Raw genomic sequence first — 25,629 nt, 5'->3', positions numbered from 1 at the left:
GCCCTAGAGTTTGCAATATATATTTACAACTAATGCCAAGTCCAGTTTCAAATAACACAATACCACTTAACGGGTAGTGTGAGTACCTTATACTAACAAAATGATCTCAATTCCTTCCTCCCATCCCTTGTATCATTGCTGTCATTCATTACACATTTTTATGAGCATGTACATGATATATCCATGAAATATACACATAAGCATACATCATCAAACACATTGTTGCTATTATTATTTTGAACAGATTATCTGTTAGGTAAGTTAAGAATAAGAAAAAAAGGTTTTATTTTTATTTTACCTTCACTTATTCCTTCTCTGATGCTCTTCCTTTCTTTATGTATCTCTGAGATTCTGACCTATATTATTTGCATCTCTCTAAAGAACTTTTTTTTTTAACATTTCTTGCAAGGCATGTCTACTGACAACAAATTCCCTTAACCTTTGTTTGTTTGAGAAAGTCTATTTCTCTTTCATTTTTGAAGGATAATTTTTCAGAGTATAGAATTCTATGTTGGTGATTTTTTTCTCTTAACACTTTAAATATTTCTCTCCACTCTCTTCTTGCTTGCATGGTTTGTGAAGAGAGGTCAGATGTAATTGTTAATCTTTGTTCCTCTATAAGTAAGATATTTTTTTCCTCTGACTTCTTTTAGGAATTATTCTTTATCTTTGATTTTCTATAATTTGAAGATGATATGCCTAGCTGTAGTCTTTTTGACATTTATCCTTCTTGGTGTTCTCTAAGCTTCTTGGATCTGTGTTTTGGTGTCTGACATTAATTTGGGGAAATTCTCGGTCATTATCATTTCAAATAGTTCTTCTTTTTTTCTCTCTTTCATCTTCTTCTGGTATTCCCATTACACACATGTTATACCTTTTATAATTGTCCCACAGTCCTTCAATATTCTAGTTGGTTTTTTTCAGTCTTTGTTCTTGTTGCTTTTTGGTTTTTGAGGATTCTATTGATATATCCTCTAGCTTAGAGTTTCTTTGCTCAGCTGTGTCCAGCCTACTAATAAGCCTTTCAAAGGCATTCTTTATTTATGTTAGTGTTTTTTCACCCAAGCTTTTTTTTTTTTTGGTTCTTTCTTAGGATTTCCGTCTCTCTGCTTACACTGCCAATCAGTTCTTGCATTCTGTCTACTTTATTCATTATTAATAGATCATAGTTGTTTTAAAATCCCAGTCTGATAATTCCACCATCCCTGCCATGTCAGGTTTTGGTGCTTTCTCTGTCTCTTCAGATTGTTTTTTGCCTTTTGGTGTGCCTTTTAATTTTTTCTTGATAGTTGGACTGATTAAAAGGAACTTCTGTAAATAGGTCCTTAGTAATGTGGTGGTAAGGTGTTGGGGGAGGGGAAGGACACTATAGTCCTATGATTAGAGCTCATTCTTTTAATAAGCCTATGCTCTGGACTGTGAACTTCATAAGTGTTTCTCGGGGTTTTGTTTTTTTTTTTATCTCCTCTTAGGTGGGACAGGATGGCTAGAGTGGATTGGATTTGAGTATTTCCTGAAGTGAGTTGGGCTCTGATAATGCTCCAGCTGATTAGGCACTAGTTAACTCGTTTTCCCCTGAGGGCAGGCCTTGTTGAGAAGAATAGAGTGCTCTGGTTTGTTTCAAAATAGTTCCTTTTCCCCTCCCTATGCTGGAAGACTAAAGGAATTTTTCTCTGATGTTTACTTTAGGAATCTGGTCAAGCTCCTGAAGGTAAATTTCACAATATTGTGGGGGTCCCCTTTTGACTGGGTTCCCCTGGAGATTTTAACTTTCCGAGTTGTCTGCACTGAGTCTCCAGCAATTCATCAGTTACAGTTCGTATTTTCCTACTTCAGCACTGGGTCCCAAGTCAGTTTCTGCTCCTGAGCCTCTGTTCTCGTAAACCGTGACTCCCTGTATTTGCCTGTCTTTCCAGTCTTGGTGACAGTGGTCTATCCTCTCCTCCCTTCTCTTATGGATCCAAGAAGAGTTGGTCTTTCAGTCTGTTTAGCTTCTTACTTGTTGTTAGGATGGAGTGACAACTTCCAAGTTTCTTCCATGTGGAATGGGAAATCCTGATAGTGCAAATTTTGTCATTAGCTACCAGCGCTGTTGTTTTCCTTGAAGTAACAAGCTCGCTTTATTCCTTTCCAAGAAAATGCCTGCCAAATACTAAAGTTTGAATAGCATTAGTTTGTCAGTGTTTCTTTAAAGTAAAAATAATGTTTCATGAAAAAAGTGTCTAGTTCACCTCATAACTCAATCACACATGGGCTTTTCCTCTATATGACCGTCATGCTTCAGCATGTAGCAGAAGTACTTTATGCACACTTTCCATTTCATCACACATAATATTGAAAAGATGTAGTCAAGAGTCAAGATTTACTAAAATTAATTTTTACTGCTTCTTCAAGTACATTCTTAAGTGTTACTGGCTTTTTTTTTTTAAACTGGGAGTGCTTAGCAGTGAAAAATACAATGTCTACTATTACATTTTGGTGCCACTACCCTGATTCATACTAAGGTCCCAGCAGTTTTGCCTGCCATAGCTTTTGCACCATCGGTGTAAATGTCCTCACATTTGTTTGCAGATAAACCATGGATTTCAACAACATTATTCAACACTGAATATTTCAGCACTATTCATTGTTTTCTCCCCCAAGCTCTCACATTATAGATCTTCTTTGATGATTAGTTGGTTCTGATACTAGAGGAATACAAGCAAAATGACAAGTCCAGCTCATGTCTCTAGATGTCTCCATTTGAAAGGCAAGAACACAATTCTGCTGAGGAGATATTAACTCCATCTTTATGTTTGCAGCTAAATCTTTTAATTTGATGAGGTAGTTTCTTTCACTGGAAGGTAGTGTGATTTCCTCCATAGACTCTTAATCCAGTCAGCATTCAGCAATGTTAACTCTACAGTGTTTATTAGTTTCCCCACTGCTGTGTGTACTTCTCCAGCTACTATAATACAATAGCTTACCCTATACTATGTTTCAGTGGTTTTTCCATTTCTATTCTAAAAAACTGTAACAAAACAATTTTGACTTTTAAAGAGCTCATCACATCTACTTTTAAATATTTCATTCCTTTTTCTTTAAACTCTGAATGATTGATTTCAAGATGATTCCGCAACTTAGCTCACACTATAACACTATTCTAAAATGTTCTGTTGCATCAGACACAGTAAAATAAATTGTTAGTGTCTATAAGGCCAAAGGAATGATAACTTTTGTCTTATCTTTGTATCTTAATTATAGTTGTAATCTACTATGTAAGTCCTTCCTTTCTCTGTATGAGTCAGAGGACTGTGATAAATCCGTTTCATACCTTTTTAGCATCTTTAGACCTAGACATTGCAGCTTTGGGTTGAACAAGTGTCTTCTAATCTCCCCTTGGAAGCCAACCATCCATCCTTAAATATCAGAAAAATATGTTGTAGACAAATTTTGTTGTATTGTATGATAAAATATAAAATCTACAATAATAACAGTTATAGTGGGTTTTTTTTTTTGCTTTTTCTCCCCAAATGCCCCCATTACATAGTTGTATATTTTAGTTGTGGGTCTCTCTAGTTGTGGCATGTGGGATGCCGCCTCAACATGGCCCAATGAGTGGTGCCGTGTCGGCGCCCAGGATCCGAACTGGCAAAATCCCGGGCCACTGAAGCAGAGCGTGGGAACTTAACCACTTGGCCACGTAGCCGGCCCCTATAGTTATTTTTAAAACTTAGATTTAAAAAATATTTTTAAATATTAAGCAAATAACACTACAAAATGAATTTACTTCTTATGTTTTCACATAGACACAAAACTTCCTGTTTTCAAAATAACAATTTATTAAATGATAATGAGGTTATAAAGATCATAGTAGGCATAACCTAAGTAGCAAGTAAGAGCACTATGTACTGAGAATAAATTTACCTCTGAAAAATGCATGTATTTGTACCCTAAACCTACCATCCTAGAAAATTCTAGAATACACAAACACATATTCGAGAGCAATGATGTCACTACACATCATGTAGCTTCTGGAAATTTTCTCTATATATTTGTGAGGGAATAAAAGTGAAAAGGGCAAATAAAGTCTTAGTGTTTTTATGAAAATAGGTTTGACCTCTAGGACCTCCTGAGAGGGCCTCAGACAACTGCTGTTATAGGGAATAAATCGGAGAAGGTCAAAACTGGAGCTTGGGAGACCAATTAAGAGGATGTTGGAATGGCCTATGGAGCAGTGGTTCTCCAACTTTAGTGTGCATCAGACTCCCCTAGAGAGCTTATTAAAGCAAGGGACCAGATCCCACTCCAAGAGTGTCTGATTCTTATGTCTAAGGTCGGGCCTTAAAATTTGCATTTGTAACAAGTTCACGGGTGACACTAATGCTGGTTGTTTTGGGGCCACACTTTGAAAACCACTGCACTAGGGCCTTGCTACTCATCTCAGACCCCACCACAGACCTACTGTATATGAATCAACATGAAGAAGATTCCAAGGTGATTTGTATACACATTAAAGTTTGAGAAGTACTGCTCTAAGAACCAGTTAATGGTATCTTAGACCTGAGGATGGAGCAAAGTGCACAAGTTTAAGTTATTTATAAGACAATAAAACAAGACTCAGTGGCTGGACATAGGGAAGTGAGGGAGAGGGAGAAATCACCAGAAATGCCTTGGTTTCTTCTGGCTTGAGCAACTGAGTAGGTAGTGACTCCTTTTCACTGGGACAGGGGACACAAGAAAATGAGTACATTTGGAGGAGTGGTATTTGACTTTACTGATTATATGAAGTTTTCTTTTAACCCCTCCAATATTGGTCATATGTGATTAAGCAATAACGTCCTGGGCTCCTGGTGATGGGAAGGGATTGGTATTGCATAAAACGTGCTAGACACACATGCAGGATTCTATTTTCAGCTTAGAATCTGTTTGTGGCAGACATAAATTAGTAAAATGCAAGTCTCTTCTACAAAAGGATATTTAAAACCTATCTCCCACCCCCACTGCATTCATCCCCATAGACACCGCATGCAAGTTAGAGATACAGGATAACCAGCAAAGATCATGTACCACCTCTCGGTAACTGGGGCTCTGAAGAACAGAAAAGAGTATTCCAGGTATCCCAGGGCGAAGCAGATAAGACTGTGTGATGCATAATGTGGGCAAACTCAGTATGGTTCCCTTTCAGAGGAGGGAGCCTTTTGCTGTCTTCCAAAAGTCCCCAGTTAAAGAACTCCTCCAAATATTACTTACGGCTAGCTATGTACCTGACCAGCTGAGCCAGGATTCTAACACACGAAGTGGGTTGCAGAAGGTAAGCAGTCCCCACTTACAGAATGAATAAGTCAGATTTCTCTCTGGATGTGGGAGACATTACACTTTCATCCATTATTTGATCCTCACACTACTGCCAGGCATGGCAGGCATTGTTATTATCTAGGTTTTGCAGATGAGGAAGCTGAGTTTGAAGGAAATTAAATGACTTGTCTGGAGTTATTGAAATGGTAAGACCATGAACTGGGACTGGAACCCAGGTCACCTGACGCCAAAATGTGGGCTCTGTCCACTATAATATAGTGCTATGGTTCAACTTAACAGCAGACTGATGTATAGGACATTAGTTCCTTTTTTTTGGATTCTAATTTATTTAAAGAGCTGACTTGAATGGAATGTTCCAACAATGGCACCTGATTTCTTAAAATAGCTTGATTCATAATACAGTACAGATTATTAGTGAGCTGTTATTTTAATGGTCAAGCAATTAATAATGAGTCACAGCAAAACGTCTGTGGGGGGAAAAATGCTTACATTGTCACCGGGTCTGTTCATTATCCTCTGTACTCTATATCCAGATCAATCAATAGTTAATTAATAATGATGTGCTTCCTGAAGTACAGGGTTATAAATTAATTTAATGCTCCTATGCATATTTTCTGTAGGAAAAATGAGTGGAAAATGCCCGCCATGCCCATCTCATTGTAAGAAAATGTATGTAATGATTACAAGCATATAATAAGAATGGTTTGCCCAGCCAAATGTTTGTTCATTTCTGTTAATCAGTATTCATTTGAGCTACTTCCATGCAGTTTGTGGAAGCAGTGCAATCAGTTGAGTACTGTGGCAGATTTAAATCAGTAATAAAAGCCCTGGGGAAATTAACAAGACAAAACATTAACCACAGACTAAACATTAACATATATTAGCATTTTTATTATACCTGTAGAATTGTTAAATGGGCATGGTTGCTACTATTAAAAAGTTTATGTTGTATATCACATAATTTCAATGTATATTTTGTTTTAAAACTTTTAAGATTTAATTAAATGAAATTGAACAACAATATAATAGACAATTCAACAGAACGCACTGAGGTTCATTATGGAATTTAACTGGAAACCTATGGAATTCCCACCCCACCCTACCCCCAGCCCCAAGGTACCCTAAAACAAATGCCACAGGTAATATTTCTCCCGAGTGGACCACGGGATCAGAATTGATATTTAAATTACATAACCATCAGGGTTCTGATGAATCCATTGATGACCAGAGACTAAATTTGTACCAATTATGTAGCAACAGTTCTCAGAAAAGACTTCTTGGGAGCACAGCCATCAGCTGGATTCTAGCGGAAAAGTTATTTTATAATTAACTGAAACTGAAAAGACCCTCTAGAGGTCCTCAGGCTTGGCCTCAGGTGCAGCTCTTAAGAGGGAAGGAGTTAAGCTGCTCGCTGAGTACAATTCAGTGGGACAGCCACCTTCCCCTTCAAAGCTGTCAGATTTCTGAGGGCAGTATGTTGTGGCCGGCCGTGGCTCTTGTGCCACAGACTCGCTAATGGGAGCTTTTCCCTTCCTGTTTCTGCTTCTCCCTCTCCTTCCCTGTTCCTTCTACCTCCTCCTTGTTCTATTATGGGCCATACGGGTTAAAACACGCAGCATCACACATAACACACACACACACCCCTTCTTATATTTCTTGAGAAAGAAAATGTAAAACCTTTCATTTATCTGATTTTTAAATCAAGAGCAAAATAGATCTCTCAGGGCTAGTTAAGAGTGGGAGAGGTTCAGAGATACGCTTTACTGTAGTAGCACACCCCACACATACAGTTTTCAAATCTTTTAGGCTATAACAGGTAAAGGCTTAAACCTGATCCATTTTTGTAGCCACAGGATCAGCCTGGAATCTCCATTTGGGGGCAAACTGTAAAGAATATACTTGGACCAGACATGAGACTAGACCTGGGTTAAATTGTAGGAATTACAGAAGATTTTGTAGCTGCTCCAAAAATCTGACTTCAGAAGCCAGGGTCCAGGGACGGCCTACAGGCAGCAAGCAGCAGACTGGACCTACGTGGTGGCCAGCTCCCCCACAGAGCTTGACATCCACTGCTTTAGTATGGTTACTAATTGACTCTTACCTGACGGGCCAAAAAGTTTACATCATTCTACTAGAAATACTGTCTGAAACAGGTTAAAATTGGATGTCAGCTTTCTGTTGATCTTGAATAACTAGCCCTTCCCTGAAGTACGTTTTTGAATTCTTCATAATCACTAATGTTCTCCAGTTATGGATGGGGTGTCCACAGGACTACAGAGCTGGGCCACACTCAATACTGGGAAGCCCCAGAGTCTCTCCTCTTGACAGAAATCCATAGCATAGGGAGAAAAATAAAAAACAAAAACGTAAGTTTTGGAGTCAGACAGATCTGGATTCAAGTCCCAGCTCTGCCGTTTACTACCATCGTGACTTTGCTTAAGTTCCTTACACGAGCTTCAGTTTCATTATCTCTAAAATGGGGTTAATAACACCTGCTCTGTATGCCTCAGAGGGTTACTGTAGGACTCACTGGAGAGAATGGAGAATGGATGTAGAATTTATTTGTGAAGTACTAGGGGGGTGTAAGGTATTATGTTACAAATGTGAGATATTGGTATTGTTGAGGAGCTTACAATATAGGCTCTCTTTCTCTGCTCAGCCATTCAGAGGGAAAGATGAACTGAGTTTTTGGTCACCTAAGAGTCCCCAGAACCAATAACAAATGGAGACCTGAGAATGAATACACTTAGATTTTACCAGTGGAGTGTGTGCATTTCTTGACATGTAAATTACGGGGTGCATGTGTGAATTGCATCAAGCCAAATGCTTTGCGTGGTTTTAAAATCTTTGGTAACGTACTCTACTTGGGAAGTAATTTTCCCTTTTTTTCAAAGGAACCCAGGATAACATATGGCACTTCAAATGTCATATCTTCCTCTTTTGTATGAGACTAGAATTACAAGTGGAATAAGTCTGTGGGACCAGGTCAAAATGAAGTCCTGTTTTGGGTGAGAGAGAGAAGTGGAGTTGTAGGCCTGGTGTCCTAATTCCCAGTCTGCTGGGCTCTTTACTCTACCTTGCTGGTTCCTAGCAGTGTATTTTCCTTATGTATGTACAAAGCCAGTGCTCTGGACCCTGGTTAGAAAAGAATGGTGCCAAGGTTACTAGAATGACCTTCTGGCCTGGATATGGTTTGAGGCGCTGGCTTCTTATGTTTCAAGTCTTATAACACTTCAGAGGACTATTACTTTCCCTGCCACAGGTTCTGGCACGTGAATAAAGGCACCATTAGGAATCATAGGTCATGGAAAACTAAAAGATTTTATATTCCAGGTCTATTAATAGAGACACTCCCCTATCCAATAAATTCACTCCAACTAACTAAATTTAAAGGTAATGGCATCCTTGACTAGGTACATTAGTTAGTGAAAGGAAATTGGATTGCACTTCTTATTTAAGAGCCTAAACTCCTGGGCAGGATACTGATTTCTAAAATGCCACTCGGGAGGCTGGCTTCTATAGCAGGTGCAGCTGTAGAAAAAGACCCGAGTCTCCCAGCATAGCCTAATGTTTCCCAAGTGGGAAGCTGAAAGGACCTCTTTCATGTGAATGCTGCATCTCTTTGTAAATTATGTTTTCTTTTCATGTCCACTTCTCAGAATAAGCTCATAATATTCACCTACAGCTCACACAGTGTGGAGGTGAAAGATGTGGGGAGAAGGGCCCAAAGGGGGGTCCACATTTGACAAATGCTTTGTATATGAGAAGAATTTGCTTCATGGTAGATTTGTGGAAGAAAATACAGCCTGTCTGATAAGATGTGGCAGATTTCAGATGGGAGAGTGGGGGTGTTGGCAGGACACCATTGTTTGCCCCTTACCCCACACAGAGCCTTGGGAAGTCTGCTTGATAATGCCACATTGGGTGGCTTGGGAAGAAAGGTCAGACTCCAGACTGGCTACATTCTCATTTGTTCTTAACCTTCCTACTTTTGCCTCAGCTGCACCCCCTTCCAGTAGGTTGGGAGGGGTTAAAAACTTTAAAGTCTTGCTGTGGCCCAATTAGTATTCACTGCTACAAAGAGCAGACTTTCAATGGGGCGGGAGATTTCACAGCTGTGCGTTGCAAGTAGACAAGTTACTGTGAAAGATGTGTGAAAGATTTTGATTTCAGTGCTGGATTTGGAACAGGTGTCGGTCAAGAGAATGTGTCCTGTGCTCCTGAATGTGCTAGGAATACTTTGATCCTGGTGAAATAGACTCTCACATTGATGTATGTTCACAGAATAATAAACAGATATTTATGGAGCAAAAATCAAGATTTTACTCTATGAATGTTCACCTGTGGTTTAACAAAATAAACATGACTATGTCTATGGACGTCAATTTGTGATGCACAGTCTGCCCTCAGTTATTTGTATCTGTACCATATACTTTGGAAGTGGCTGGAACTTAACTCCCCAGTCCAGCTGGACGGCCCCCTACCCTAAAGCACCCTACCAGACAGCTGCCAGTTAGGGCACATTCAGAGTATGCAGACTCTTCATTTGAAATTAATATTAGCCCAAGTCAAATAGCATTACACAAACACATCTGAAAAATTCAGTACCGTATACTCCAAGCCAAACAAAATATTTTAAAGTGTCTGCAACTTCTGTTTCATTCCTATTAAGATAAACTATTGAAATAACCAGTCTGAATATCAGACTATAGGTGCTGTATTTCATAAATGGAGGCGATGCTACTGCTGAATCTAGATTTCTTCTAATTCAAAAATGTATTCATATGGAAAACCTTCCAAAGCTGTTCAAACTAAATGCCATTTATGCCTTTATAAAAAGATATATAACTTGGTAAATGTTATTTATTGGGGCCAGCTTAGGAAATCCAGAAGCTGGGATTACCACACAGAGCCGGTGGCCTATCAGTAGAATGGCGAGCCAGACCTGATACTAGGCAGTTCCTTCAATCCACTTCAAATAATTCACCTTTACTGAGTGCCAAGCAGTGTACAAAATCCAGTCTGAACTCTGTGGAGGTGCAGAGAGACAAAGATACAGCCCCTGTCCTCACAAGGTATTTCCAATATTGTTCCTAAAGTGTACAGTCTGTATGGTCACCTTGACTATGTTGACCATGTTTTTGAAGACTAGGAATCCTTTTTTTTTTTTTTCAAAACATGGAATATAAGCAAGTGGAAATCAAGCATCGTCTTCTAGGGAGGCGATACTGCACAAGCTTTGACATCAGACAAATAGGTTCAAAGTCAGAAAGTGAATCCATTGCCTATTTGCTTTAGGGAAGTCACTTAACCTCTCTAAGCCTTGATTTCCTGACCTATAAAATGGGGGTGATAATATTAACATAGCGTCTGGCACAAAGGAAACATATAAATATGTTCATATTCATACTTCTTTATATGGAAGTTCATTTCGGCTTTTGTCTGAAAGTGAAAAAATAACAAATCTACAAATAATTTACCCAAACAAATCATTTAGAATTGTAACAAAGCTGAAGCCATTTTTCATCACTGCTATTTGAGTGTAAAAGAGCTAATCTTTAGAGGGAGGCATCCAATAAATATTTTTGAATGAATGGATAGAGGAGAGAAGGGAGGGAGGGAGGGAAGGAGGGATGAAGGTAAAACTCTCTTGAGCACCTGTATTCTTTAATACTCTCTGTCTTGTGCTTATTCAATGATATGTGATTCATAGCTGACGACACTGGCTATTGATTGGTTAACTTGCCTTCTTCCCTCGGGCGTTTTTAGGAAAGCCAGATGAGCATCTACATTGACATTTTTCAGAATACCCTAGCTTGGGTCTTATAACAAAATTCTCATAAGAATCAGGAGCGCTCTGTGCATGGGAGGCTGCTCTTCTGTTAGCAGACTACTCTGCACATCTCTCACACACACCCTCATCTCCTGCACCAGTTCTTCCTGAACTTTGCAATTCCCATTTGTGAACTTCTCATACGTATAAATACCAAATGCTCTTGAAAGGCACCAGTAGCATAAGTCCTATGTAGAGGGTCCTTGCAAATGTGCACTTCACTATAGAAAAAAAGCCTTTTTCATCTTAGGAAATCTCTGAACACGCTGTGCTCAGAGTGCCCCGCCCCCCATATTCTTCAGTCTTCCTTTCCGCAGATGGTTCTTTGCCTTAAAAGCATATCACCTTTTTTGACTCCAGTAATAGCTTCGTTCTGCTCCTTAAAAAGAAATTGGGGAAGAAATTGAAGTGCGTTTCAGAATTTGTTTCTACTATCATATCTGTGAAAGTATCATATAATTATATTGCATTTCTTTTTTCAGATTGGCAAGTTATGTGCCCATTCTCAACAACGCCAATATAGATCTGCTTATTATCCTGAAGATCTGTTTATTGACAAGAAAGTATTAAAAGTTGCTCATGTAGAACATGAAGAAACCTTGTCCAGCCGAAGAAGGTGAGAGGTTTTTTTCTCTATTTCAGCATACAATTAGTAATCATGTTTTAAGGTCAAAAACCATTGGAATGAAGCTTCTTAAATACATGTTATATTCTGAGATATATATATATATACATATACATATATTCTGAATACAGTGTTTGGATTAATTAAATTCTATCATCTGTCAGTGTTAAAGAAAAAAGATATGATATTATATTCAAGCCATATTTAAATGTAAGTTAGCATATGTAAAAATCTAGTACAGCATCATGGGGTGGAATAGACTTCTCTATTCAAGATCTTTATTGATTAAACACAACATTTTATGGTTATGATCTGGTCTCATAATTCCATGGCTTGGTTTGTGACTTTTCCCATTATTAACAGTGGTCAGGGTTGAGTTCACTAGAGAGAAACTGGCAAGACACACTCGTGTATACACACACACTGTACACTCTACACACTCTTTTTAAAATGATAAAATGAAGGATTCAGTTCCTATTTCTTAAGATAGCAGTTAAGAGACTAAATTAAACTTTGTTTCTTTTTCTCTTCATTCCTTCTCCCCCCATTCAGATTCCCTCCTTCTCTATTCCAGTTTCATAGTTACGAATAAGGGGTAGAAACTGGTTGGGAAGCCCAACACAAATCTAGGAGAATTGCCTTCTCTAAAAGGACCACATATGTAGCCAACCCTGCCACTGGCTCAAAAATAGCTAAACGTGAGTTCTGCTTCCTGATGACTTTGAGGGGATTGGAAGAGATTGGCCTGTAGATGGAAAATTAAGAGATGAGATAAGTAACATCTCACATTTGGGCTAAATTACTCCATTCATATCCATTTACTCCAGAAGGTTTTGAAATGGTAATTCCTAGTAATATATGATAAAGTTAAAGAAGGCACTAAGACTGCTTGAGAGAGAGTCCTCCAAAGAAGCATTTCAGGAAGCCCATTTTCTTCTCTTTTGATGACTTGCAGCCTAATGGATTTCTAGTTTCCCTATAGCAGCAGTTTTAAAGTGTGATTTGAGGACTCAGGGAGTCCCACAGACCTTTTCAGGGGGTCTGTAAGATCCTCCTTTTGCTAACTACACGTGTATGTGAAGCTGGGTTTTGTTCATATACTTCAACCAAAACAACATGTTGCAACATATTAAATGTAGACGCCAATAGGAGAATTTAGTTGTCTCCTATTAAGCCAGGCAGTAAAGATATTTTGCAAAAATAGTATCACTCTTCTCACTATTTTTTTCATAAAAATGTTATTTATGGGGCCAGCCTCGGTGGCCTAGTGGTTAAGTTTGGTATGCTCTGCTTCAGTGGCCCAGGTTCAGTTCCTGGACTCAGACCTACACCTCTCCTCTGTCAGTGGCTATGCTACCATGGTGGTGGCTCACCTACCAAAAAAACCAAAATACAAAAAAGAGGAAAATTGTCAGCGGACGTTAGCTCAGGGCGAATCTTCCTCAGGAAAAAAAAAAAGGTTATGTTAACATATAATGGCTCATTATTGTTAGTTTAAAATTAATAACAGGGGCCAGCTCCGTGGCCGAGTGGTTAAGTTTGCGCGCTCTGCTGCGGCGGCCCAGGGTTCGGATCCTGGGCACGGACATGGCACTGCTCGTCAGGCCACGTTGAGGCGGTGTCCCACATCCCACAACTAGAAGGACATGCAACCAGGATATAAAACTGTGTACGGGGGGGTTGGGGGAGATAAAGCGGAAAAAAAAAAAAAAGATTGGTAACAGTTGTTAGCCCAGGTGCCAATCTTTGGGAGAAAAAAAAGGGAAGATTGGCAACAGTTGTTAGCCCAGGTGCCAATCTAAAAAAATAAATAAATAAAAATAAAATAAAATTAAATTAATAATAAATTTTTGAAATTTCTTCTAAGTTTTCATTTTTAAGGCAGTAATATCAATAGATATATATCATATAAATAAAAGCTCTTTGGGGTCTTCAATAATTTTTAAGAGTATAAAGTGGTTTTATTCGTTATCTAGTGCTGTATAACAAATTATCCCAAAGCGTAGTAATTTAAAACAACAAACATTTATTACGTCACAGTTTCTGTCAGGAATTTGGGAGCAGCTTAGCTGGGTAGTTCTCAGTCTGTAGAGAAATTTTGGTCAAGATGTTACCTCGGGCTGCAGTCATCTGACGTGTTGACTGAGGCTGGAGGAGGCACTTCTAAGGTGGGTCACTTCCTCATTTAGTGAGTTAGCGCTGGTGGTTGGAAGGAGGCCTCTCAGCTCCTCACCACTTGGGCCTCATGAGTGTCCTCACAACATTGCTGCTGGCTTCCCTAGAATAAGTGATCCATAGAAGACAGCAAGGAGACAGCTGGCTGTCTTTTATGATCTAGTCTCGAAAGTGACATACTGTAAATTCTGACGTATTCGATTTGCTAGAAGCAAGACACCAATCCTAGTCCACACTCAAGGGGAGGGAAATTAAGCACCAGCTCTTGAAAGGAGGAGTATCAAAGAATTTGCAGACATGTTGAAGAACCACCACAGGGGTCCTGGCACCAAAATATTTGAGAACCATTTCCCTATAGCATGGGAGTTCTTTGGGAAGTTTTTGTCTTTCTGGGAAGACTGAATTAGGCCATTTCTCCAGTCCCTTTTAGCCCCCACTTGTCCTTCGTCCATTGTTCTCCATTGCTTTCACTCTGCCTAAACCACGTGAGAAATTAACTTCAGTCATTAATCTTTAAGTAGTGGAATCCCCTTGCATATTGGACTGAAGGGAATAATTTATATAATATTAAATATTTCTAAATAACTCATATATTAAAATAAAATTTAAATTATAATATAATATATTGTGCATATACTATATTTGTATTATATATTATTATAGTTATATTACATTTGAATATATAAGTATAATATATATTAATATTTATAAAATATATATATTTTTATATATTGCTTTAATCAACTCAGCAGAAACGTAGGAAGCACCTATTATGTGCCAGGATGTACACTGGGCACTGAAAATCAAGACACAATCTCCGCTGTCCAAATCAGTCTAATGTGGAAATAGACTTAAATACAAATAATTCCCAAACAGTTTTAGAAGTGCAAAAGAACATGCAGTCTATTGAGGCAGCCTATGGGGAAAGAGAGAACCCCTGCCCAGGGTGGTATAGTGGAAGCTTCATGGAAAAGGTGCTGTATGAATTTGTAACAGAATCACATGCAGAGCTTTTTCAAAGAAAACACACCAACCCAGTCCCATTTTGAGATTACCCTGTTAACCTAGACACATTTATGAGTAAGTAGGAGGTTTATCAAGGCCCTGCTGCCATGGCTTCTGTCTTGGGCTCCCTGGGACCTATTCCCTTTCTCCTTACCAGGGAGGGCTCTCTGAGTGTTAATTCCTCCAGGGAAGGAAGAAATTAGTAAATGGGTTCTTGGCTGGGCACCTGAATTTGGCAGGTTGCTTAGATTCTTTTTTTTTTTTTTTTTTTGGTGAGGAAGAGTCACTCTGAACCAACAGCTGTTGCCAATCTTCCTCCTTTTTTTGCTTGAGGAAGATTAACCCTGAGCTAACATCTGTACAATCTTCCTCTATTTTGTATGTGGGTCACCACCACAGCTTGGCTTGATAAGCGGTGTAGGTCCACACCCAGGATCTGAACCCATGGACCCAGGCCACTGAGGCGGAACACGCCAGAACCAACCACTACGCCACGAGGCTAGCCCCAATTCATTTTTGAACTTATTGCTAACCCCCACAGAAAAGAAAAGATAGCAAGTAAAATTGCAAAGCCATAGACTTCAGTAAGTGGTGGTCAGGCAGGACTCCTTTGGGTGTTGGGAACAAGACCATGTCCCATAATATTTCTCATTTTTTATTTTTTTTGCAAACTGAAACATTAGAGTCTGAGATGGACCTAGTCTTTCTGAATGCTCTGGCAGAATACAAGAACAAAACAACAGGAGAGGGGCCGGCCCCATGGCTGAGTGGTTAAGTTCGTGTGCTCTGCTGTAGCGGCCCAGTGTTTTGTTGGTTCAAATCCTGGGTGCAGACATGGCACCGCTCATCAAGCCATGCTGAGGCGGCATCCTGTATGCCACAACTAGAAGGACCCACAGCTAAGAATATACAACTATGTACCGGGGGGCTTTGGGAGAAAAAGGAAAAATAAAATCTTTAAACAACAACAGCAATAACAATAACAGGAGAGTGTCTGATTCCATTTAACTCTCTCAAATAGGCATTGTAAACCCTCTTAGGGAGAGGAGAGAATTGGAGACTAAGATGATCTCTTGCTAAATGCACTGCTGCCTGCAACCTGGTGTTGTTAGAAGGGTTTGTTTTGGCAGAGTGTTAGTACCTCTATAAATTTCTCAGTATGTTCTGGACAACATTTCACACTGTCCAGAAAAATATATGTGCCTCCAGCATCCCTCACACCCATGCCCAAGCTCCATCCTTTGTGGTTAAAAATATAATAATTGGAAAGGAACCCTATTGTAGCATTCAGCCTTTGGAGGTTGTGAGCAAGCTGTCTGAATCTGATTATGAGTTGAAAAGCCCTCTGCCTTATTAAAATAACAACACACAAAGAATTGCAGGATTCCTTTGGTAGCATTCAGGAGTCATCTGTTTGTTTTGTCTGCCCCCAACTGGGTGGTTTGCAACACACAACTAATCTCAGAAATAGCTTAGTTCAGTTTAAAGGCGATTTGATACTCAACTCGTGGCCTATGTATGGGATTCAGTGTTCCTTTAAGATATAAATATTGAAAATATCTGTCATTGGATTTAAAACAGTGAGGGTAGGACAAGATGCACCAGAAGTATGATCAGAATAGAAGAAATGAGATTTTCACAGTCCTTTCCAGCTCTAGTATTTTCAGCACGTCTCATATGTCAGCCTCTCCCTCCTTTGCCTTCTTGAATGTCTCTTTCACCACTTCCCTGATGATACTGTTTACCGTGTCGTCTGTGTATGCCCCATAAAATGTGGTAAAATACATAAGCAACATCTTTCCTTTTTCCAGACCTCAACTCTATAGTTGAATAGTTCATCCTGCATCTGTAGCCCAATTGCTAACCTGTGAGAAAGTCACACAGCCCCTCCAGCCTTGTGAAGTTACATCTATGTATTCCGGTGTTCCCCTTCCTCTGCTCGCCTCCTCCTCTTCCCCTCTGACTTGGTCTAAAAGGGCAATGGATTAGGTGACACTAGTAAATGACCTCAAGAGAAAAGAACAAAAGCTGATCTCAGCTCCCTGGTTCAAAATCAATGCTTACTCCCACTCCCTCTCAGACTGCTGTTCTGGTCGGGCTAGGCAGCTTTGTAAGCTCAATGGTGCCTTCCACCCTCTGAACAAAACAACAAAGTATGTCCTGAGTGAATCAACCAGTTTCGGGTCTGGTACAAGTCATTCTGCCCTAAATAGGATTCTACTTCTTTCAACATTTGTCAATGCCATCTATATGCTAAGCATTGTGTAAGGATTAGGCTCTGATGAATAGGAGGAGCTCCTAGCCTGGTTAGGGAGACAGGCACACAAATAAATAATTTTCATACATTGGGGGTGAGTGCACAAACAGAGCTATGTGCAAAAGGGCGCCAGCATCACAGCTGGGGGAGTTAGCAGCTGTCCTGTGAGAGTCAAGAACTGCTTCTTGAAAAACATAACTTTTGAGCTGCGCCTTGAAGGAATAGTAGAAATTCAACAGATAGAGGAGAGAAAAGAGGGCATTCCAGGCAAAAGGAAGAGGATGAGAAAAAGTATGGGCTAGTCTCTGAATGGTAGAAAATTATAATTTGGGGTCAGACTGTGAAAGGTTCTCTGCAGCAGAATTAAGCAGGATCCTGCATCATTACGATTGTAATTATTATAGTTTATGTGCTTTTCTGTGTTTTCAATTTTTTTTAAAAAAGAGCTCATATTACTTTATATTAAGAAAAAAAGAACCTTAATGATAAAGGAGAAAAGTTGAGGATCTGCAGTTAGGGGTAAGAGGCTGCTTTTACTTGCAGTGCTTTCCAGTTAGTGCTGCTTTGGTGCCTGCCCAAGCAAATCATTGCAAGAAAGCAAAGGGTACCCCCTCCCCCACAAGCCAAGAAGGGGACGCTCCTCTGGAGGATGGTGGAGCCCTCCAGGGAAGATCACACGCACCCAGCCGCAATATTTCAAAATGGCTCATGCGTGCAAAGGGGCCCTATCCTTTTTTTTTTTTTTTTAAGGAAGATTAGGCCTGAGCTAACATCTGCCACCAAACCACCTCTTTTTTTCTTTTTCTTTTTTTTTTTTTGCTGAGGAAGACTGGCCCTGGGCTAACATCCATGCCTGTCTTCCTCTACTTTTTTTTTATATGCGGGACACCTGCCACAGCATGGGTTGACAAGCGGTGCATAGGTCTGCACCCGGGATCCGAACCGGCAAAGGAGAACCCCGGGCCACCAAAGCAGAACGTGGGAACTTAACCGCTGCACCACCTGGCCAAAGGGGCCCTATTCTTTAGTTCAACATTTAACACATGGAATGGAAACCTCTAGGAAGAGACTCTTACTAAGCAGACCACTATAAACAAGTGTTGGGTTTGTCCTAAGTGTGAGCTGTAGGCTCCACTCTTTATATGTCAAATGGTATGTTTGGCATGTATGTATTAGAATAAAGTAGAATTGGAATCAAAGAACATTCCCCTCAATCAAATTGTTTTTCATTCTGGGCAACTAATCGTCCAAACTTTATCTCTCTTTTTTTTTTTTCTAGACACAATTCGGTTAAGCAGGCTGCCTTAGTTCATGGGTGGAGATTCTTTTGTTGTCTGCCATGGGCTACTAACACAAAGATAAGAAATCTGGAGTGAGTCGTACATGGGCAATTAATATGTCGCAATTTAGTTTCAGGTGTCTTTCTTTAAAGAGAAAAATAGAAAGATTTGACTCACCTCCTTTTAAAATTATAAGTAGAGAGCTAAAAAGCTTTATTTAAGAAAAGATAAAAATAAAATACACTTAATTCCCATGCCAGAACAAATTTAGGAAGGAGTGATGAGAAGAGACAAGGACAAGGAAGAGGAGAAATGAGAGAGGCCCACTGAACTCCGTAGGAGGCAAACTACTCCGGTCACACTCTGCTGCCTGCGGGACTGTGGTGTCAGAGGACATTCTTACCTGTTGTTGTGGTCTTTTGAAAAGCTCATTAACTCTCCAACAGTTTAGAAAGTCTTTCTTCTACCCTGCAAAATAGTATATCTGGATTTATTTTCAAAACTCCGAAAGTTTCTTTTGGGAACTCAGGTTTATTTTCCCATAGCATTTAGAAAGTTTTGCATAAAGGAATGGCCTGCACTATAATACTGTACTTGGGAACTCAGAGGTATTGGCCAGTTTGCTAGATGTGCTAGAGCCCTGCTCTTTGTTCTCCCAAAGGTGAGTACTGCCTTACCCCATGGGTTCTGGAAATTATTTGCAAACCAGCATTTATTTCATTATTCCAAGGTTCTTTTCTAATCAAATCCACCTTGGATTCTAGGTGGGTTCCAATGGGAATAATATATACTGAGATCCAAAAAGAACTCAGTGACAAGCCTATCAGGAAGAATAGGTTTTAGAGAAATAAACATAAAACTTTACTGGGAAGAAAAGCCTAGAAGGAAATATATCCAAATATTAACAGTGATTAACTCTGACTGGTAGGACTATGAATAAGGTTTTTTTCCCCTCTACTTTTCTATATTTTCTAAATTCTCCATAGGGAGCATATATTTATTTCTTTTACCATGAGAAAGAAAACCAATAGACTTCATTTTAAAAGCTAAAGGAAGAAATAAATTTTAACCACTGTTTATGGTTCTTGCAGTGCTGAAATTGCTGCTCTTACCAATTTTTCTTTTCACCCCTCACCCATGCCTTTCTTTCATGTCCTTCCAAAGCTGGCTCTTTCCCAGCTCTCCTGTCTCCTCCCATTGTTCCAAGGGGAGGGGGCATCCCTCCCCATAGTAGGTAAGCCTCTCTTTTTCTGAGATATATTTCACCTCTTCTCTACCCTTTTTTCAGGTTATATGTCAATAACAGCTTTATTGACATATAATCCATGTACCATACAATTCATCCATTTAAATTATATAATTGAACTGTTTTTAGTATTTTCACAGAGTTGTGCAACCATTACCACAATCAATTATAGAACATTTTCATCACCTCGAGAAGAAATCCCATACCCTTCAGCTATCCTTCCCCAACTCTCATCCACCCAGCCCTAGGCAATCACTAATCTACTTTCTGTCTCTATAGATTTGCCTATTCTGGACATTTCACATAAATGGAATCATATAATATGTGGTCTTCCGTGATTGGCTTCTTTCACTTAGCATAATGTTTTCAAGGTTCACCCATATTGTAGCATGCATGAATGCTTAATTCTTCTTAAGGCTGAATAATATTCCATTGTATAGAATATGTATTTGTTTATCCATTCATCAGTTGATGAACATCTGTCTTGTTTCACCTTTTGGCTATTGTTAATAGTACTGCTATGAGCATGCATGTACATGTGCTTATTTGAGTACTTGTTTTTATTTATTTATTTATTGTTTTTATTTATTATATACCACTGGTATATATGTAGTGGTAGAATTGTTGGGTCATATGGTAACTCTATGCTTAACTTTGTGAAGAACCACCAAACTGTTTTCCAGAGCCGCTGCATCATGTTGCATTCCCATCAGCAATGTATGAGGGTCCCATTTTCTCCACATCCTTCCCAGTACTTGTCGTCTTTTTTAGTATAGTCATCCTAGTGAAGTGCAATCTCACTGTGATTTTGATTTGCATTTCCTTGATGACTAATCTACCTTTTTATTTATTTATTTGTGTATGTGTGAGGAAGATTGGCCCTGAGCTAACATCTATGCCAATCTTCTTCTATCTTATGGGGATGCCGCCAAAGCGTGGCTTGACAAGCAGTGCTAGGTCCGTGCCCGGAATCCAAACCTGTGAACCCTGGGCTGCCAAAGCAGAGCACGCAAACTTAAGCACTACGCCGCCAGGCCGGACCCCTAATCTACCTTTTTAAACTCAACTTCATCTTGGCCTTCCATATCTGATGCTCCCCATTTGATTCTTAGACACAAATCTCTGTGAAGGCCACCACTACCTTCCTACCAAACAATGTTCAAACTGCTTTACCAGATTAGTTCAGTGGTTTACCCAGCCCAATAGCTAGCTAGTCTTTGAAAAAGAATATTAGTAAAAATATTTTGGCAGAGAACATGGTTGTACTCATTAATGCCCACCTCAAAAGATGAAGGATTTATTTATCTTGTGCATGTAAAGTTATCTGGAACTTGAAGAAATCTTAATTATCTTGCACACATAAATTTATCTGGAATATAATACATATTTCATACATATATTTATATTCTATAGGCTCATAATAATGGTAATGTTGGCAATGGCTAAAATTGTGGGGGAATTACTCTGTGTCAGGTACTATGCTAAACACTTTACATGTATTGTCTCATTTAGTCATCGCAGAAACCTATCATTAGCTTCATTTTACAGATAAGGAAACTCAAGCTCAGAGAAGTTTAGAATTTGCCTAAAGTTTCACTACTAAGTAAGTGAGGGAGTAGCTGGCATTTGAAACTCACATGGGTCAGACTCCAAAATCAGTGCTCTTAGCTACTACTTTGAACAGGTTTTAAGGGGCTGTTCTGAGAATCCACCCATCATTATAGCATGGTTGCTCAATGAAACTGTATTCTAAATTCAAAATAACTAATTAAGAAGCAAAGTTTGAAAACACAATCTCTTCCTAGAGCCATCCTGTGTGTCCTGTGGAGGTAATGAGTACTCTATGGAGTAGGATGGCCTTTTATTTCCCCAAGTTACCTTGTTCAAGTTTCAAAGAGATTCCCCCAAGTTCTAGAGTTTGATGACCCAGACTGTGTTCACATTATTCACATTCTTGGTGGTTTTCTTGGACTTTTATCTTGACCTCGCCGAGTCATATCCTTCCATACTAAAGTGGGAGGGCTTGTATTTGTCGCAGCCTCTCATCCCTTCCACGTTTAGACAGACCCTCTCTGAATCTTCTCCAACTTGTTGATATCTTTATGATCAACCAAGAAAACTGCAGGGGTTGGGAGGTTTGGAGAAGTTTGGAGTGTTTTTTTTTTAACTTCTAGGGAAGTCAAATTGGAAGGCTTGGCTATGAGTTCAATTTTTCTTGCCATGTGCCATGTTAGTGAGAGAGAGTTTAGAGGTAGGAGGAAGCCTAAGGGAAACTCTTTCATTAAAGAGAGGGCCATCGCTTCCCCTAGACTAATGGCCATATTCCATTTCCTCCCGGAGCAGGGGGAATTACTCAGCCTCAGCCTTCAGTTGTTCAGTTTCCACTCTTGGGAACTGTATTATTACCTTGTAAAATAGAGCATCTCTCCTATTAGTGTTAATTGAACCCATTTTTTTCCTCTGTGAGAAGCTATTATGTTGACTTTTATTTTCAGAGCCCCGTATTGAGCCTCTTCACTTCGGGGACTGAAGGAGCTCAGCCACCAGGAGTAGGCTACGAGGGGGTTTGAGCAGAGCAGGGAGCAACTCTTGGGGTATCAGGAGTTATCTATGTCCCAAGAACAGTTCTTGAGTTGTTCTGTTCATCACCCCGGCTTTACTGTGACCTAAGCCTTTGTGAAGATGTGCTGAGTATTGTAGACACTCTCTCTCTTTTAAATCATTATTTGAAATGAATCGTTTTTTATGGTAATAAAATGGAAAATGGCATTAAATGCAAGAAAATAATTTCTACCAGTCTTCCTCTTTTGGCCAGATTTGAGAACAACCCCCAAAAGGCATTTCTGGGCTCAGGACTCCCACCAGTGTCCAAATGAGATTCAGGCCTCTGGCTCCTCCAGAGGCCTATGCATCAGACCAGTCCATTCTTAGCCTGGAGACAGCATTGAATAATTACTCCACTGCCAGCAAATTCCCTGGCTAGAGTCTCCAAAAACTTAGCAGAGACTTAAGATAGACTTGGATGTGAAGAACGCTTTAACTTCCTTTCTACTAGGAACATTTGCTTTAGAAAATAAAGAGTATTTTATTTTGGTTTGTTTATCACTGGACACCGATTACAGAGATATTTTAACATTTCTCTATAAGCATATCCACTTCTTTTGAGTCTATAGTGTCTTATTTTGTGTGTCTATGTCTACCTGAAACAAGATAATAGGCCAAAAATTTTGCTGGGTATTTATGTGTGTGTGTTTGTAAATATTTGCATATAGCACGCACTCGCTTGCTCCCTCTCTCTCTCCGTCTCTCTCTCCCTCTCTCTCTCTCTCTCTCTCTCTCTCTCACACACACACACACACAAACACACACACTCGTCTTATTATATATAGCATAAAACCAAAGCAAATAAATAATAAAATATACTAGGATTCCCTCCCTCCTCTCTGCCCCTCAGAGGAACAATATACAGACAAAGAACAAAGAAACCTTCCTCCTCTAGCACATGTGAGTTTCTCTGACGATATTGTCAGGAGAATTTCATAGAGCTTGTACTGCTCTGAGCACCCTGCGATTCTGATCTGCAACTATTAGCCAGAGCCTGTATGGAAAGGGGCCATCTCTAGGGTAATAGCATTGTAAATTACAATCAATGCACTCAATTACACTCAGAAACCAAAAGATATGTAGTGCTCCAGTGTGCCTTGTAATCAGCACCTTTGAGAATGGAGGTAACAGCATTCTGAACAAAAAATGGAAGCTGACCGTGTTAGAAAATGGATGTTGGAATTAAATCATCCTTCTGATAGGAACAGCACCTTATATGGTAGGCAACTTTTTTTCTAATATCATTTTATTGATTTTTTAAAAAAACTAAATTGTGGCCTTGTAGCCAAGAATGTCTTTAAAAATCATTTATTGCTCTAATCAGCCTGGCAGAGCCTTTTGTCATGCTGATAAGGAAATTAAACTTTTCTCATACTGGGTTTACTTGCCTCTAATGCACAGATGTTTTGTTTTTCTTTCAGGGAACTAATTCAAAAGTTGAAATCTTTCATCAGCTTCTATAGTGCTTTGCCTGGCTACATCTGCAGCCATAGCCCTGTGGCCGAAAACGACACTCTTTGCTGGAATGGACAAGAGCTCGTGGAGAGGTAATCTTTTTTGTCTGTTAAATATAGCAATATTTGAGGAATAACCATCATATGTTCATCTCAAGGTTAGGTCTGTCTTCTCTCTGCCTCCATGAATTTCACAAGACAAATTCTAGAAAAAACATACATCTATGATCAAACATGAGCATCTGTGACATGCCAGATGCCATCTATAACTTATAGCCCTCATAGAATTTACAAACTTTGAAGCACAGAGAACTATATATTCAGGAACATTTTACAAAGTGCAAACCTTAAAACAACTGTTTTTTTTCTTTTCTTTGCCATCTTCCATCTCCTCATTATGTGGGCCCTTATTGATTGATTGATTTGAAGAAATCATATTCATACTAATAGCTATCATTTATTGAGAGTTAGCTACATATTAAGCACCATGCTAAGTGCTTGTCTGTATTACTTCTTTTATCTTTCCACCAATCCTATTAAATAAATACTGTTATTTTTCCCCATTTTATAGATGAAGATGGAGAAAAGAAGAAAGGGGAGGGAAAGAGGAGTACCCTTTCACTGAGCAAGTTTACTGAAATGTTTGATCATTTGAGTGTTAGTATAATCTATGCTAATATTCGTTGTCTATGAAGAATTTCCTCATTGCTGGAAAGCAAGTAATATATGTTCATTTATTCAGCAAATATCTACTGAGCACCTTTTTGGTGCTAGTCACGTTGAAGTGAACAAAACAGGCAAAATTTCCTCTCCTCATGGAGCTTTTATTCTAGTGGGCTAATGGCATTGATAACCTCCATTGCCTTGCATGTGTGAGGAATAGCTTGCAATTAAGGAATTAAGGCAGGAGGGTAGAATGCTTAGGAAACCACATGGAGTTGACGAACATGCTTTCACAGATGTTTGTACAAGTGGTAGTGCGTTATAGAGAGAATACAGAAGAGACCTGAACCTCGGGTTCTGAATCTTTCACTAATGAGTAGCGTAACCTATGGCAAGTGACTTAATCTCTCTGGGCCTTGGTTTCCCCATCTAAAAAATGAGTTGGTTGGATTAGAGCTCCTCTAGCTCTGACAGTCTGTGTGTTTTTTTCCTTGTTGATTTATTCATTCATTCATACCTTCAAATTTATGTTTCAAGATACTGTGTGTTAGCCACCAAGCTAGGTGCTAGGAACATGAGGGTGAACAAGACAGGCAAGTTACCTGCTTTGAGGAGCTTACATTCTAGTGGGACCCAATATCAGGACATGGGATAATTAATCATGATGCTAAATGGAATTAATTAGCAATGTAATGTAATGGACACAAGAAGGCTTTGGAGCCAGATAAACTTGGGTTCGCATCTCAGTCCTGCTACTTACTGTGTGTGGCTTTGTGTGAGTCACTTAACTTAGAAAGTCTCAGGGTCCTCCTCTGCAAGGGAAGGCCATCTCACAGGGTTGTTGGAACTATTAGGTGAGGCTGGAAGTGTAAAGCTACTGGCAGACTGGCACATACTGGAAGCTCGATTCATGTTACTTCTCTTTCTCCCTTCCCTCTCCACCCCTCCTCTTCCCAATGCGAGGCAAAAAGCATGCCTGAAAACAGCTTGTTTCTCCACTAAGCTATTTTACTGACCTCGGACAATGAGAATGAGGTGCTAATGAGACTGAGGTGGCAGGCCACCCTGGATGAGGCACCGAACTTGCATGGAGATCGACTTCCCTCTAGCAAATATGAGTCAGGCTGGAGGGATTAATGGCCCCATGCAGCACTCTGCAGAAATAATGTGTATTTATCATCCTCAAAGC

The 25,629-nt window shown here is 39.5% G+C and overlaps 1 protein-coding gene across 2 annotated transcripts in view; it reads left to right on the top strand.

Moving 5' to 3' along the window:
* The window catches only part of GPC3 (glypican 3), a 407,750-nt gene that overhangs the window by 262,089 nt on the left and 120,032 nt on the right, over positions 1 to 25,629 (top strand). For both annotated transcript variants that reach the window (XM_044763948.2, XM_044763950.2), the window contains 2 exons: positions 11,614 to 11,747; positions 23,745 to 23,870. In XM_044763948.2, coding sequence (XP_044619883.1) covers positions 11,614 to 11,747; positions 23,745 to 23,870 — 260 coding nt within the window. The remainder of the gene's footprint in view (positions 1 to 11,613; positions 11,748 to 23,744; positions 23,871 to 25,629) is intronic.

Source organism: Equus asinus, chromosome X, assembly GCF_041296235.1.
Source record: "Equus asinus isolate D_3611 breed Donkey chromosome X, EquAss-T2T_v2, whole genome shotgun sequence".
Classification (NCBI taxonomy): Eukaryota; Metazoa; Chordata; class Mammalia; order Perissodactyla; family Equidae; genus Equus; species Equus asinus.
Note: the sequence above shows the minus strand (reverse complement) of the source record. Positions and strands in the feature narration are given on the sequence as shown.